At 44.1% G+C, this 16289-nt stretch overlaps 1 protein-coding gene across 1 annotated transcript in view; it reads left to right on the forward strand.

Moving 5' to 3' along the window:
* Positions 1–5751: 5751 nt before the first annotated feature.
* LOC121271008 (protein EFR3 homolog B-like) overlaps positions 5752–16289 on the forward strand; it is a 250589-nt gene continuing 240051 nt past the window's right edge. Inside the window, exon 1 of the mRNA XM_041176694.1 lies at positions 5752–5915. Within this exon, the coding sequence (XP_041032628.1) occupies positions 5876–5915 (40 nt within the window). The 5' untranslated portion in view covers positions 5752–5875. The remainder of the gene's footprint in view (positions 5916–16289) is intronic.

Consider the following 16289-nt stretch of genomic DNA (forward strand, 5'->3'; position numbering starts at 1 on the left):
TCCCCCCGCCCGCACAGGGAGTGCATAGCGCTTCCCTGCGGATATCACACTGGGTGGGCCTTAACTGGCCCGCCCATGTAAAGTGGCGCCGCGCCTTCAATCGAGGGTGCTTATCGGAAGCGTGGTGGTACGCGGCTGCCCATCGACTTCCCCCCCAACGGGGGGAAATTTCTGCCCCAGGACTTGATGGTCAAGGAAGATGCATTCACAATGTGGCCAAACAGGTTGATTATCAGCCTGTAAATCCTCCCAATATGCCTGATGGCAGGCAATAAGAACGGGAGAGTTTACTGGTCAGCCATACTGCAGAAGGCAACGGCAAACCACTGCAGTACTTTGCCAAGCATCATCACGGACCGATCCAATGGTAGCCTGTGGTCGCCAACTTAGGGCATGGTTCCTGAAGGAGGAGGCGGTGCCTTGATGTGACACCTTATCGAATGCCTTTTGGAAATCCAGATACACTCCATCTACTGATTCCTCATTATCCACCCTGCTCATTACATCCTCAAAGAACTCTAATAAATTAGTCAAACATAATTTCCCTTTCAGAAAACCATGCTGACTCTACCTGATTTTCTAAATGTCCAGCAATTACTGCCTTTATTATAGATTCCAGCATTTTCCCAATAATAGACATTAGACTAACTGGACCTTGGTTTTCTGCTTTCTGTCTCCCTCCTTTCTTGAATAATGATATTACATTTCTAGTTTTTGAATTCGTTGGAACCTTTCCAGAGTTTAAGGAATTTTGGAAGATTACAATCCATGCATCCACTATCTCTACAGCCACTTTTAACCCCTGAATGCTGGCCATCAGATCCAGAGGAATTGTCAGCCTTTAGTCTCACTAGTTTTCCTAGTACATTTTCTCTGGTGGTAGTGATTGCTTTAAGTTCCTCCCTCCCTTTTTCCCCTTGGTTTTCAACTATTCTTCGGATGTTTTTGTGCCTCCTGCCTTTAAGACAAATGCTTGGAGTCAAAGCTAGCACAAAGGAAAACGATTGTAATTGTTGGAGGTCAATCATATCAGTCCCAGGACATCACTGGAGGAGTTCCTCAGGGTATTGTCGTAGGTCAAACCATCTTCAGCTGTTTCATCAATGACCTTCCCTCTATCATTGGGGATGTTCGCTGATGATTGCACAATGTTAGCACCATTCGTGACTCCTCAGATACTGAAGCAGTCCATGCCCAAATGCAGCAACCTGCATGCAGGCTTATGCTGATAAGTGGTAAGAAATATTTGCAGAACACAAGTGCCAAGCAATGACCATCTCCCAACAAGAGAGAATCTAATCTCATCCCCTTAACATTAACAGAATTACTATCACTGAATCCCCCCCATCATCAGCATCTCAGGGGTTACTACTGATCAGAAACATAATCAGACCAGCCACACAAATACTGTGCCTACAAGTGTAGGTGAGAGGCTGGGAATTTTATGCAGAATAATTCACCTCCTGATTCCCCAATTAGAGGTGGGCAATAAAGGTTGGCCTAGCCAGTGATCCAATCAACCCATGAATGAATAAATTATAACTTATATAAGCCAATAAGAGGTTAAGTAGAATGGTCTTATACTCTCTAGTCTTTAGAAGAGTGAGAGTTGATCTCATTGAAACATATAAGTTGTTGAGCAGGTTTAATTGGCTATCACTGCTTGTTTGTCCCTACAACCACACCCCCCCTCCACTTCTCTCTCTCTCTCTCCGCCCCCCACATACACACCTTAAACCAGCTTATATTTCAACTCTTTCTTGGACTCGAACTCAAGTTCTGTCAAAGGGTCATGAGGACTCGAAACGTCAACTCTTTTATTCTCCGCCGATGCTGCCAGACCTGCTGAGTTTTTCCAGGTAATTCTGTTTTTGTTTTGGATCTCCAGCATCCGCAGTTTTTTTGTTTTTATTTTTGTTTTTATATTTGATTGGCTAGATGCCTAGAGGCTGTTTCCCCTGGTTGGAGAGTCAAGATTCCGTGGCAGAATCTTGTGGAGGCAACAGGGCTCTTGCCTGCCGGCTGGAGAGCAGGTGAAAGCCCCACACTGGTCTTTTTCAAGAAGGCCCGCAACATCTCAATCAGACAATTGAAAGGCCTGAGAGTGCCATTCCCCGGGATCAAGGATGTAGGGGTGAAAGTTCTGGCCACTCTATTGAACAGCAGCACCACTGGGAGGCGGTGGCTGTTGCCGTTAGAATACCCGCTGAGGCCTTGGATCAGGGAGGGACACAGGCCAGAGGTGAGTGATGTCAGGGGATTTTGGGGGTGGTCACAAGGTGGAGTTGGGAGCAGGCATAGGGAGGTAATAAGGGCATGGGGATGGTTCTCAGCGACTCCCCCCCTTCCTGATGCCAGGTCCCTCAAGTGTCTTTGAACAAGGAAGCTCTCCCCTCATCCCCACGCCAACCCTTCCCTTCCAGGATTCCACAAGCAAACACATCAGGGTTTGCTTGTTGTGTTCCCTGCTTGGCAAGTACCCTGCCTGCCTCTGGGTTAATACCCAGTGGCGGCATGATGTTGTCCTTAAGTGGGCATTAAGGGCCTCAATTGGTGGGGCGGGAAGGCACCACAGACTTCATTGAGGTGGAGGAGGGAAGATGGTGGGATCCCCACCTTCCTGTCTATTTAAATACCCCTCCCACCACCAAACCTGCCACAAGATTCCACCCCTTATCATATGGTATGGGGTCGATCATTTAGGACTGTGATGAGGAGGAATTTTCTCAGAGGGTTGTGCATCTTTGGGATTCTCTACCCCAGGGGTCTGTGGATGCTCAGTTGTTGAGCATATTCATGACAGAGATCGATGGATTTTTGGATACGAAGGGAATCGTGGGGCCTGGGGATAACGCAAGAAGATGGGGTTAAGGTCAAAGATCAGCTATGACTGTATTGAAGGTGGAGCAGGCGGAGTCTCCTCCTGTTTCTTAAGTTCTTACGAGAGGATTGCATTCCCCAAAGTGGCCCCTCCACAGATGTTCCTGCCAACAGTCTGCTCATGAATCACTGGATGAAAATACAACTAACTGTCTAAGTGGGCCCATGAAGTGCGAGTGTTTGCACTGTTGTGTGATTTGTAAAGAACATTTTTTATTAAGATTGGACTGTGGCTTTAAAAACTACCATGGCTGCAGTTTAAAGAGATGCCCATTAAAGCAGGAAGAAGAAAATCTACAATGTTGCTATGTTCTGGAACAGTGTGTGCCAGGTTGGACAGAATGGTGCTGGAAAGGAGACCCGGTTTAAGAGGGAACTGCCTAGTGACAGTGTTTTGATTGGTTCCTGACCAAGTGGCCTGGTTTTGTGTGAGAATAGTGCAGTAGGCCAGCTCCTAGCCTGAAAAGAGTAAAGACCTGAAACCTCTCTCTCCTGTGTTTTGTAAGGCTCTGGTAATCTTGCCATAGTAGCTAGCTGGCTATTTCTCATGTTTCTCACATCATTTTCTTTGAGAAACCCTTGTCAGGAGGGAAAGGGGAAACATCACCAGTGGAGACATTAAAAGCAAGTTTCAACCAGAGAACCACAGACTGCGCGTGCTGGGAGACCACCCATGTCAACCACAACAACCTGGAAGGAATTTAGAAAAATGCAATCAAAGTCAACCCATCTAATCCTGAACTCGGGATTGGTGCTATTGAATTGCTTTATCTCACACTTAAAATCCATGTTATGCGTGTCATGTGTGTGTGTGTGCGTGTGTGTGCGTGTGTGTGTGTGTGTGTGTGTGTGTGCGTGCGTGTGTGTGTGTGTGTGTGCGTGTGTGTGTGTGTGCGTGTGCTTGTGTATAGGGGTTTAGGAAGGGGTAGAGTTTAAGCTATAGAGTTAAAAGTTAGCAGCTCATATTTCTTTCTTTTGCCACTGGTTACAAACAATTTATTTAATAAACAGTTATTTACTTGTTAAGTTTACAAACCTGGTGCTTGTATTCTTTTAACCTAAATTAAACAGTTAGGTAGAATTGGGGTAATTTGTTGGTCTAATCAAACTTCTCCCATTTGTCACGGCTCAGGGAGCAGTGGGGTTTCATACAACAGTGCACTGTCCCCAGTGAGTCATGACAGGTTGGACATCCTGTGACAATACACCCTCAGAAAGAATGAGGTTTTCTGAGAAATCATCCTTTCTAATATCCTCTGACAATTCCAGTGTATATGAAGACCCTGGATGACAAAAGAGACATGATTTAGTGGTGAGAATGTCACAATATTGACAATCAGAATTCTCAGACTTCTTAATGTTAATCTCTTATGTTAAGAAATATTTGAAATTGTGCCACCAGCTATCTGCGAAATCCTTGTCTCAAACCTCTCTGACAGAAAGGGACACAGTTGTGCCTTTTACATTAAGGGCCACTTCCTCTGTATCTATCAACTGGACTATTTTTGCTGGGCCACCACCAGTCCTCTTCATCTCCCTTACATTTTACAGTCAATTCTACAAGCGGCGAGAAAACAGACTATTGAATGAGTGTACATGGACAGTATATTCAGTGAGATTGACTATTGGACAGGCGAATCACGTTACATAAGGAATTGAGTGAGTGGCAACAGTGATGATTAAATGGGGAAGTGATGAAGTGCATAGTAAGTGATGGCTGGGTGCAGTGAAAGATGGGGAAGGCTTAAAAAACAGGATGTAGGTAAATTAGCAAATGTAGGCACGTTTCCTGACCTGATTAGGTCATTTAATTGCTCCTTATGTGGTGTCCAAGACTGTGGCACAATCCTCCTGCTGCTCACCTCCGCAACCACCTCCAACCATATTTTCTTGATGAGAGCAGCAGGTTTGTTCCTTCCATTGCTGGGGAATCCAGTCCTTCTGCTCTTGACGGCACCCAGCAGTAATTCCAAAGAGCCGTCTTTGACTCTGGCTGCTGGCCTCCCTCTATATGCATCATGCATTGTGAAAACCTTCAATTTCCATCAGGTGAAATTCTCCCTTTAAATACGTTGCAAATATGCATCAGACCCACTACATAGCTCTGAGTAGTGAAACCCACAAATCAGAAATCATTGCTTTAATTCAGTTGCAATTGTAGTTCCTGACATGGGGGCTTTGCCCACACAACTCCCCCTGCCAGCTGACCGCCACCCCGACCACCCCCCCCCCCCCCCCCCCCCCACACCACACCACTTCCCAGTTTGGAAACTGTCTTCAGATTAATATTGGGGCCAATGAATTTCATAGGTAAATGTCTCCCCCTGTGGTGGTGTAGGTCGGGTATGAAGCGATTTACAAACATTTTCTTTGCAGAGAAAAAGGAGGTTGAGAGGATTGAACTGGTTAACGCTGGCTTTCTTTTACTGGTGTTATTTTTAAATAATGCAGCTATTGTGTATGTGTTAGATTTAAGCACTGCAGTAGTGGACACTGGGTTTTACTATGTGTGTGTTGTGTTGTGCAGTTTTTTTGCCATTCAGCTGAATCGGGTCTGTCTGTACTACGCAGCCTCTGATGTAAAATTAAATTTTTAAAAGTTAATGCTGATTTTCCAGATAGGAGTTACTCTCAGTGCGAGATTGTGATGTATGTTACATTCCAAGTTGTGCTCGGAAACCTATTATTTGTGCGAATGCAAGTGTGAAAGGATTGGAAATTGGTCTAAGTGTGTCACTGGTATCACAACGCCCTTGAAAGGAGAAAGAGGAAGGCGGAGGGAGAAGGCTGGGAATATAAAGCTGTGCTCCCTGCTCTGTTGAATCCAGAAATCTCCTTCCAACTGACAGTACAATAGCAGCATTGCAGACATCGGGAGAGATCAGTGCTGGCTTGTTGCTTTTGATCCCTCTTCAAAGTGCTTTCTTCTTTGCCAAGTGAAACCCAACACTCAGGTTTATTGGAATGCCAGCGAGCACACATAGTAGCATTCCTCATGGACTGCTGTGGAATTGCTGACCACCATGTTGGAAATGGTAAGTATTTAAAAATGACAAGTATTTTGCAGTCTCTGTCCTCCCAAAGGTTGCCTCCTAACTCCCCCATTCTGTGCCTGTCTCCACATTAAACAGTAAGATTGCAGTGGTGGAGGGGACTGTCATTTACTGTAAATAACAGTCGAAGACAGTCTCTATCATACACAATGCAAGGCATTCGAAGGAGATTTTGAATAAATGGTGGATGATATTTTGGGGATAAAAGAGGCTACAATATCACTGCTTAGGGTTTGATTAATGACAGTCTTCTCTATGTTCGTTCCCTGTATGAAGTGCGTTTTAACTGCACTGAGAATCCTGCTCCCTACACCAACCCCCCCCTCCTCAGAATAAATGGTGTGTCTGCCAGGAAGAAGCTGCTGATGTAATGCATGCAGTGCAGAAGCATTGTATCAAGGACTGTGAGACTTAATACACTCTCCCCAGAGAGGAAGAAAGGAATACCACTGCATCAATGATTCCTCCTTCATTCATCCCTTGTTGACTGTGGTGAATGAAAGGTCTGTGGGTGTCTGTCATTCAGCATTCATCAGGACCACTGCTGGCATCAAACAGGAGCTAAGGTCATCTGTTTCCATCATTTCTTGGAGAGATTAAATTCTTTCAGATGCCTGGGATTGAGGGAAAGATGGAATAGGCTGCTGTAAGATGTACGGTAAGGCTTGAACTAAGACTTGTGAGAGTCCAGGCCTGATATTAGCAAAATAAAAATGAAAAATAAGCCAATATATTTCAAGCCACTTTGATATTACATTACTGTTTATTGTTAGTTCCTGAATGAAATAATATTCTTGTTTTGTAGCCCTCCTATCTATTAAGTTTTACATTGTTGCATATGAAGTATTTTTAAATTGTAAGGTAGCTGCAGTGGCTCACATCTGGTGAGTTACATCATATGTATACAGTTGGCAGCACAATGGCACTGCTCTAACTTCAAGCTGCAGTAACTGAGATTCCCCATAAATCCAGCATGGAGACGAGCCAGAAAAGGCATTAGGGCTACCACAGTTTACTCAGGTGCCGCAGGATAGGATTCCTGGTCCTGATCGCTATCCAGTACTTCCTGAAAAGTGTGTGTGTGTAAGTATTAGATGAGGACAGTATCTAGCTCAACTGTGATGCACTCCATACTCCACTAGCACGCTGCCTGTCTAGGCTCACACTTGAAGAATGGTCACTTGAGTGAGGTATTGGATTCTGACAGGCAGATCTATGACTGTAGAGAGGAATCAACATTTCAGGAAGGAAAAAATGATCAAAAGAATGGTGGAGTAGATGGTTGAGTTTTGTTATTCTTTCATTAAATGTGAGTGTTGCTGGCTGGGCCAGCATTTGTTGCCCATCCTAAATGCCCTTGAGAAGGTGGTGGTGAGCCACCTGCTTGAACCACTGCAGTCTATCCTGTACAGGTACACCCACAGTGCTGTTAGTTGCTGAACTTTCATGTGATGCTGTAGTAGCTTCTCTGGGCAGAGAGGAGGCAGTCTTGGTATATAAATATAAGTTGTTGTTGTCAGAGCATCATTCCCTGACTGCAGCATTGCAATTCCTGGTTGCTGGCATTGTAACAAGCCTGAGAGCAGGTTGACCTGCTTTGAGCCTCAGGGTGGTATGGCCTCCAAAGGAGAGGAGCAATGGATGAAAATGGGATTCATAGTAGCAACTTTCCATAACGGGAACATTTTCAACATTCCTGATCCCTTGTTGGCAAGGAGACCTTCAGGTGATCTAGCGCTGGCTAAGTACAGAGTAAAGCTCCTTCTACACTGTCCCACCAAACAGTCCCTGCCAGAGTAAAGCTCCCTCGACATTGTTAAAAACAAAAAACTGCAGATGCTGGAAATCCAAAACAAAAAATAAAAAATACCTGGAAAAACTCAGCAGGTCTGGCAGCATCGGCGGAGAAGAGTACAGTTGACGTTTCAAGTTCTCATGACCCTTCAACAGAACTAAGTAAACCCCTAAACCAGCTTATATTTCACCCCTCTCCTATTTTTACTTAGTTCTGTTGAAGGGTCATGAGGACTCGAAACGTCAACTGTGCTCTTCTCCGCCAATGCTGCCAGACCTGCTGAGTTTTTCCAGGTATTTTTTATTTTTTGTTCCCTCGACATTGTGTTCATACATTAAAATCAATGATTGCACTTCAAAAGTATTTCATTGGCTGTAAAGCACTTTGCTATATCCTGAGGTTGTGAAAGGCGCTATATTATTATGTGCTTTTTTTTTTAATACCTAACCCTTGCTCTGTACTGTTAAGTCAAATATTCTCAGGTACCTACAACATGGATAAGGTGCAGAGTATCTGGTATGGAAGGTCATGCATTTCAGTGGGAGGGAGGCCACCTACTCCTTGGAAAATAAGAATCTACTGTAAAGAAGCAAAGGGATGTAGGAAAGCAGGTTCACAAATCATTAAAAGTAGCAAGGCAGGTTAACAAAACTATAAAGGATGAAAATTAAACACGGGTTCATTTCTAGGGGCACAGAATTCAAAAGCAGAGAAGATTAATTAAACTTACATAGAACCATGGTTAAATCACGTTTAGAGTCCTCTGGACAGCTCTGGTCTCCTTCATGCTCAAAGGATAAAGAGGCACTGGACAAGTGGCAAAAAAATTGCAAGGATGATACAAGAACTGAGAGGTTATGACTGTCAGGAAATACTGAATGGGCTGGGAGTATTTCCTCTAGAGAAGAGATGGCTGACAGGCTGTTAAAATTATTTAGGGGCTTGGCAGGGAATATTAGAATGGTGTCGAAATTGAACAGTGCCTGGAAACATCCATGGGAATCACAAAATGTGATTAACCTGCACCAGCAATGCCGTCAACACAATAACGTCATACTGCCACCTGCTCAACAGAATGATTTCTGCGAACCGCATGGTTGATTGGCTGCGTGAAATAAGCAGGAGGCCCAGAATTGTAACTTCCTGGTACTGCTTAAAGTTAACCTGCGCTGCTTAAAGTTAACCTGCACTGCTTAAAGCTAACCTGCGCTGCTTAAAGTTAACCTGCGCTGCTTAAAGTTAACCTGCGCTGCTTGAAGCTAATCTGCGTTGCTTAAAGTTAACTTGCACTGCTTAAAGTTAACCTGCGCTGCTTGAAGCTAATCTGCGTTGCTTAAAGTTAACCTGCGCTGCTTAAAGTTAACCTGTGCTGCTTAAAGTTAACCTGCACTGCTTAAAGTTAACCTGCGCTGCTTGAAGCTAATCTGCGTTGCTTAAAGTTAACCTGCGCTGCTTAAAGCTAACCTGCGCTGCTTAAAGTTAACCTGCGCTGCTTGAAGCTAATCTGCGTTGCTTAAAGTTAACCTGCACTGCTTAAAGTTAACCTGCACTGCTTAAAGTTAACCTGTGCTGCTTAAAGTTAACCTGCACTGCTTAAAGTTAACCTGCACTACTTAAAGTGAAGCTGCGCTACTAAAGTGAATATGCGCTGCTTAAAGTTAACCTGTGCTGCTTAAACCTAACCTGCGCTATTTAAAATTAACCTGCACTGCTTAAGGCTAACCTGTGCTGCTTAAAGTTAACCTGAGCTGCTTAAAGCTAACCCGCGCTGCTTAAATTTAACCTGTGCTGCTAAAAGCTAACCTGTGCTGCTTAAACCTAACCTGCGCTATTTAAAATTAACCTGCGCTGCTTAAAGTTAACCTGCACTGCTTAAAGATAACCTGCGGTGCTTAAAGTTAACCTGCGCTGCTTAAAGTTAGCCTGCGCTGCTTAAAGTTAGCCTGCACTGCTTAAAGCTAACCTGCGCTGCTTAAAGCTAACCTGCGCTGCTTAAAGTTAACCTGTGCTGCTTAAAGCTAACCTGTGCTGCTTAAAGCTAACCTGCGCTGCTTAAAGTTAACCTGTGCTGCTTAAAGCTAACCTGCGCTGCTTAAAGTTAACCTGTGCTGCTTAAAGCTAACCTGCACTGCTTAAAGCTAACCTGCACTGCTTAAAGTTAACCTGCACTGCTTAAAGCTAACCTGCACTGCTTAAAGGTAACCGGCGCTGCTTAAAGCTAACCTGCACTGCTTAAAGGTAACCGGCGCTGCTTAAAGTTAACCTGCATTGCTTAAAGCTAACCTGCATTGCTTGAAGTTAACCTGCGCTGCTTAAAGTTAGTCTGCACGCTTAAAGCTAACCTGCGCTGCTTAAAGTTAGTCTGCACTGCTTAAAGCTAACCTGCACTGCTTAAAGTTAGTCTGCACTGCTCAAAGCTAACCTGCGCTGCTTAAAGTTAGTCTGCACTGCTTAAAGCTAACCTGCGCTGCTTAAAGTTAGTCTGCACTGCTTAAAGCTAACCTGCGCTGCTTAAAGTTAGTCTGCACTGCTTAAAGCTAACCTGCACTGCTTAAAGCTAACCTGCGCTGCTTAAAGCTAACCTGCACGGCTTAAAGCTAACCTGCACTGCTTTGTCCTAACCTGCACAGCTTAAAGCTAACTTGTGCTGCATAAAGTTTACCTGCACTCCTTAAAGCTAAACTGCACTGCTTAAACCTAAACTGCACTGCTTAAAGCTAAACTGTGCTCTTTAAAGCTAACCTGTGCTGCTTAAAGCTAACCCGCGCTGCATAAATTTAACCCGGACTGCTTAAAGTTAATCTGCACTGTTTAAAGTTAACCTGTGCTGTTTAAAGTTAACCCGCGCTGCTTAAAACTAACCTGTGTTGCTTAAAGCTAACCGGCGCTGCTTAAAGTGAACCTGTGCTACTTAAAGTGAACATGTGCTGCTTAAAATTAACCTGTGCTGCTTAAACCTAATCTGCGCTATTTAAAGTTAACCTGCGCTGCTTGAAGTTAACCTGCGCTGCTTGAAGTTAACCTGTGCTGCTTAAAGTTAACCTGTGCTGCTTAAAGCTAACCCGCGCTGCTTAAATTTAACCCGTGCTGCTTAAAGTTAACCTGCGCTGCTTAAAACTAACCTGCACTCCTTAAAGTCAACCTGTGCTGCTTAAAGCTAACTGGCACTGCTTAAAGTGAACCTGCGCTGCTTAAAGTGAACATGCGCTGCTTAAAGTGAACATGCGCTGCTTAAAGCTAACCTGCGCTGCTTAAAGCTAACCTGCGCTGCTTAAAGCTAACCTGCGCTGCTTAAATTTAACCTGCGCTGCTTAAAGTTAACCTGCGCTGCTTAAATTTAACCTGCGCTGCCTAAAGTTAACCTGTGCTGCTTAAAGCTAACCCGCGCTGCATAAAGCTAACCCGCACTGCTTAAAGTTAACCCGCACTGCTTAAAGTTAATCTGCGCTGCTTATAGCTAACCTGCGCTGCTTAAAGCTAACCCGCGCTGCTTAAAACTAACCTGCGCTGCTTAAAGTGAACCTGTGCTGCTTAAAGCTAACCTGCGCTACTTAAAGTGAACATGCGCTGCTTAAAGTTAACCTGTGCTGCTTAAACCTAATCTGCGCTATTTAAAGTTAACCTGTGCTGCTTAAAGTTAACCTGTGCTGCTTAAAGCTAACCTGTGCTGCTTAAAGTTAACCTGTGCTGCTTAAAGCTAACCCGCGCTGCTTAAATTTAACCTGTGCTGCTTAAAGTTAACCTGCGCTGCTTAAAACTAACCTGCGCTCCTTATAGTTAACCTGTGCTGCTTAAAGTTAGCCTGCACTGCTTAAAGTTAACCTGCGCTGCTTAAAATTAACCTGCGTTGCTTAAAGCTAACCTGCACTGCTTAAAGCTAACCTGCGTTGCTTAAAGCTAACCTGCGTTGCTTAAAGTTAACCTGCACTGCTTAAAGTTAACCTGCACTGCTTAAAGTTAGCCTGCGCTGCTTAAAGCTAACCCGCGCTGCTTAAATTTAACCTGTGCTGCTTAAAGTTAACCTGCGCTGCTTAAAGCTAACCCGCGCTGCTTAAATTTAACCTGTGCTGCTTAAAGTTAACCTGCGCTGCTTAAAACTAACCTGCGCTCCTTATAGTTAACCTGTGCTGCTTAAAGGTAACCCGCGCTGCTTAAATTTAACCTGTGCTACTTAAAGTTAACCTGCACTGCTTAAAACTAACCTGCGCTGCTTAAAGTTAACCTGTGCTGCTTAAAGCTAACAGGCACTGCTTAAAGTGAACCTGTGCTACTTAAAGTGAACATGCGCTGCTTAAAGTGAACATGCGCTACTTAAAGTGAACATGCGCTGCTTAAAGTTAGCCTGCGCTGCTTAAAATTAACCTGCGCTGCTTAAAGTGAACATGCGCTGCTTAAAGTGAACCTGCGCTACTTAAAGTGAACATGCGCTGCTTAAAGTTAGCCTGCGCTGCTTAAAATTAACCTGCGCTGCTTAAAGTGAACATGCGCTGCTTAAAATGAACCTGCGCTACTTAAAGTGAACCTGCGCTGCTTAAAGTGAACATGCGCTGCTTAAAGTTAGCCTGCACTGCTTAAAATTAACCTGTGCTGCTTAAATTTAACCTGCGTTGCTGAAAGCTAACCTGCACTGCTTAAAGTTAGCCTGCACTGCTTATAGTTAACCTGTGCTGCTTAAAGCTAACCGGCACTGCTTAAAGTGAACCTGCGCTGCTTAAAGTTAACCTGTGCTGCTTAAAGCTAATCTGTGCTGCATAAAGTTAACCAATGCTGCATCGCTTACAGTTTGCAAACTGTATTTGTTGCATGCCACAGGGATCAGTGTTGAGGGCTCAACTGTTTACAATCCATGTTAATGACCTTAATGAAGAGACAGACTATGTTGTAGCAAAATTTGATACAAAGATAGGTAGGAAAGCAAGTTGTGAAGATGATACAAAGAGTCTGTAAAGGGACACAAGTATGTTAGGTGAGTGGCCAAAAACTGGCCAATGGAGCGTAATTTGGAAAATGTGAGCTTGTCCACTTTGGCAGGAAGTGCAGTAAAGCAGAATGTTATTTAAATGGAGAAACTGCAGTACAGGGGCATCTTGGAGTCCTTGTACATGAAGCACAAAAGAGTTAACATGCAGATACAGCAAGTAATTACGAATGTAAATGGAATGGTGGGCTTTATTTCAGGGAGTGGGGTATAATAATAGAGAAGTTTTGATGCAGTTGTACAAGGCATTGGTGAGACCGCACATAGAGCATTGTGTATGATTTTGGACTCCTTACTTAAGGAGGGATATTCTTGCATTGGCAGCAGTTCAGAGAAGGTTCACCAAGCTGATTCCTGGCATCAGGAGATGTCTTATGAGGAACAGTGGAACAGGCTGGGCCTCATCAATAAAGTGATGGAAGTGGTCAGCAGCAGTGCTAGTAGTGGCACTTGGTCAGAAATAACCTGCTCACTGATGCTCAGTTTGGGTTCTGCCAGGGCCACTCAGCTCCTGACCTCATTACAGCCTTGGTTCAAACATGGACAAAGGAGCTGAACTCTGGAGCTGAGTTGAGAGTGACTGCCCTTGACATCAAGGCAGCATTTGACCAAGTGTGGCATCAAGGAGCCCGAACAAAACTGGAGTCAATGGGAATCAGCGAGAAAACTCTCCATTGGTTGGAGTCATATTTATCATAAACGAAGATAGTTGTGCTTGTTGGAGGTCAATCGTCTCAGTTCCAGGACATCACTGCAGGAGTTCCTCACAGTAGTGTCCTCGGCCCAACCATCTTCAGCTGTTTCTTCAATGACCTTCCTTCCATCATAAGGTCAGAAGTGGGGAAGCTCACTGATGATTGCACAATGTTCAGCACCATTTGCAACTCCTCAGATATCGAAGCAGTCCCTGTCCAAATGCAGCAAGACCCAGGCAATATAGAGGCTTGGGCTGACAAGTGCCAAGTAGCTTCTGTGCCACACATGTGCCAGGCAATGACCATCTTCAATAAGAGAGAATCTAACCATTGCCCCTTGACATTCATTGGCATTACAATCACTGAATCCCCCACTATCAACATCGTGGGGGTTACCATTGACCAGAAAATGAACTGGACTAGCCATATAAATACTGTGGCTACAAGAGCAGGTCAGAGGTTAGGAATCCACAAGCCAGGATGGAATTCTGTGCACTTGCCTGGTGAGTGCAGCTCCAACAACACTGAAGAAGCTTGACACCATCCAGGACAAAGGAGCCCCGCTTGATTGGCATCCCATCCACCAGAGAACAGTGGAGTCTGGGTTATTGAATATATTCCAGGTTGAGTTAGACAGATTTTTGATTGGCACGGGAGAGACCTAGGATTCACATACACAAATCTTTGAAGGTGACAGAACAGATTGAGAAGGCTATCAAAAGATCGTACAGGTTCCTGTGTTTTTTAAATTGACGCATAAAGGACACAAGCAAAAAAACCATTAACTTTGAAAATCACAGGTTAGACCCAAGTAGGAGTATTGTGTTCAGATCAGGCCCCCACACTTTAGCAACGAGGTCAAGATCATGGCAAGACCATAGAGGAAACTTACCAAATGGTAGCAGGGATGAAAGAATCCAGATTTGTGGAGAAACTGGGATTGTTCTCTTTAGACTAGAGAAGGTTAAGGGGAGATTTAACAGTGGCTTTCAAAATTGTGCATGATTTGATAGATTAAAGAGGAGAAGCTGTTTGCACTGGCAGGAAAGTCAATAGTCAGAGAACACATATTTAGAATAAATTGACCAAAGAATCAGCAGGGAGATGAGAATTTATTTACACATCAAATTGTTGTGATCAGAAATGCACTGCCTGAAAGGGTGATGGAAACAGGTTCAGCAGTAATTTTCAAATGGGCACTTGTTAAATACTTGAAAGGGAGAAATTTGCAGAGTTATAGGAAAAGAGCATGGGGGAGTGGGACTAATTGGATAGCTCTGTCCTCTTAGTTAATGTCTGATTTGGGCTGAATCACCTTCTGTGCTATGTGATTTTATGATGTAAGGAACCCAGTGACTCATCTCATCCAGCCATTGTCCCAAAGGCATCTAATTTGCCTCCTCGTAGCTCGATAGAGGCCACAGTGCAAGCATCAGCAAGGCGAAGAGGCAAGATCACCATGAATTACAACAGCTGGTTCGGGGATTGAATCTGCACTGTTGCTGTCATTCTGCACCATACTTGGGCCATCGAGCCAACCAAACCCTGCCCACCAAGTCAGTGGTGGAGCTAAAATTATAGCTAACTAGCTGGTCCCTTCATTTTTCTATCTTTCTGTCACAGTGTAAGAAAGGGTTACATCGCAGCAAAACCAGACAATCCGTTTTAGCAGGTCCTTTTACCTCAGCCTTTACAAAGTTTTAAAATGTAGAAGTACTTTTCAATGACACCGTTTGTTCATGAGCATCTATTATCACCTACAAACCTCAAGATTGTGATGTGTTAAAGCTCTTCCAGGTTCTTAGGGAAGGCAGTATCAGTCTTTGTGCAGACACAGCAACTTTGTTCAGCTGAAAGCTGCTGATTCTGTTTCTTGATATAGAAGTGCTGACAACAGAATGTCCTTGAGAGGGTGCAGAGGCGAGCAGCTGTGAACATTCCAAGTGTTAGGAATCCAAGTTATATGTAAGGCCATTGTTACTTTTTATTTTCACAGAAAGAATTATGTAATGCAATGCTAAAGCAATCGTAGAAACCAATTTTAAAAAAATTAGATTGTCAAAAATCTTGCAAATTATAGCAAAGGATGCCAATTGGGCCTCTGCTCCTGTTCTGAGGCTAGTCTAAATATCATTGCCCTATCATTTCCAATTAAACTATTCATTTTCAAATATGAATCCAATACTTTTCTAAATGTTATTTTCTTTCATTGGCTCTAAAAAAGTAACCCAGAAAATTTGACAAGGTTGGAGATTGTTAATACTTGGAAAGAGACCTGAAAATGGGCTATTGGTCTTTTTAGACTTAGTAAGGGTGTTGAAATGTCCATCTGAACACATTGTTGGCTATTGTGAAGGTTTGTAATAATTTACAAATGACTAGAAATGTTTGGGAGACAGTGTAAAGGGAGCTTTACTCTGTACGTAACCGTGTGCTGTCCCTGTCCTGGGAGTGTTTGATGGGGACAGTGTAGAGGGAGATTTACTCTGTATCTAACCCCGTGCTGTACCTGTCCTGGGAGTGTTTGATGGGGACAGTGTAGAGGGAGCTTTACTCTATATCTAACCCCGTGCTGTACCTGTCCTGGGAGTGTTTGATGGGGACAGTGTAGAGGGAGCTTTACTCTATATCTAACCCCGTGCTGTACCTGTCCTGGGAGTGTTTGATGGGGACAGTGTAGAGGGAGATTTACTCTGTATCTAACCCCGTGCTGTACCTGTCCTGGGAGTGTTTGATGGGGACAGTGTAGAGGGAGCTTTACTCTGTATCTAACCCCGTGCTGTCCCTGTCCTGGGAGTGTTTGATGGGGACAGTGTAGAGGGAGCTTTACTCTGAATCTAACCCCGTGCTGTACCTGTCCTGGGAGTGTTTGATGGGGACGGTGTAGA

Source organism: Carcharodon carcharias, chromosome 2 (assembly GCF_017639515.1).
Source record: "Carcharodon carcharias isolate sCarCar2 chromosome 2, sCarCar2.pri, whole genome shotgun sequence".
NCBI classification, from domain to species: domain Eukaryota; kingdom Metazoa; phylum Chordata; class Chondrichthyes; order Lamniformes; family Lamnidae; genus Carcharodon; species Carcharodon carcharias.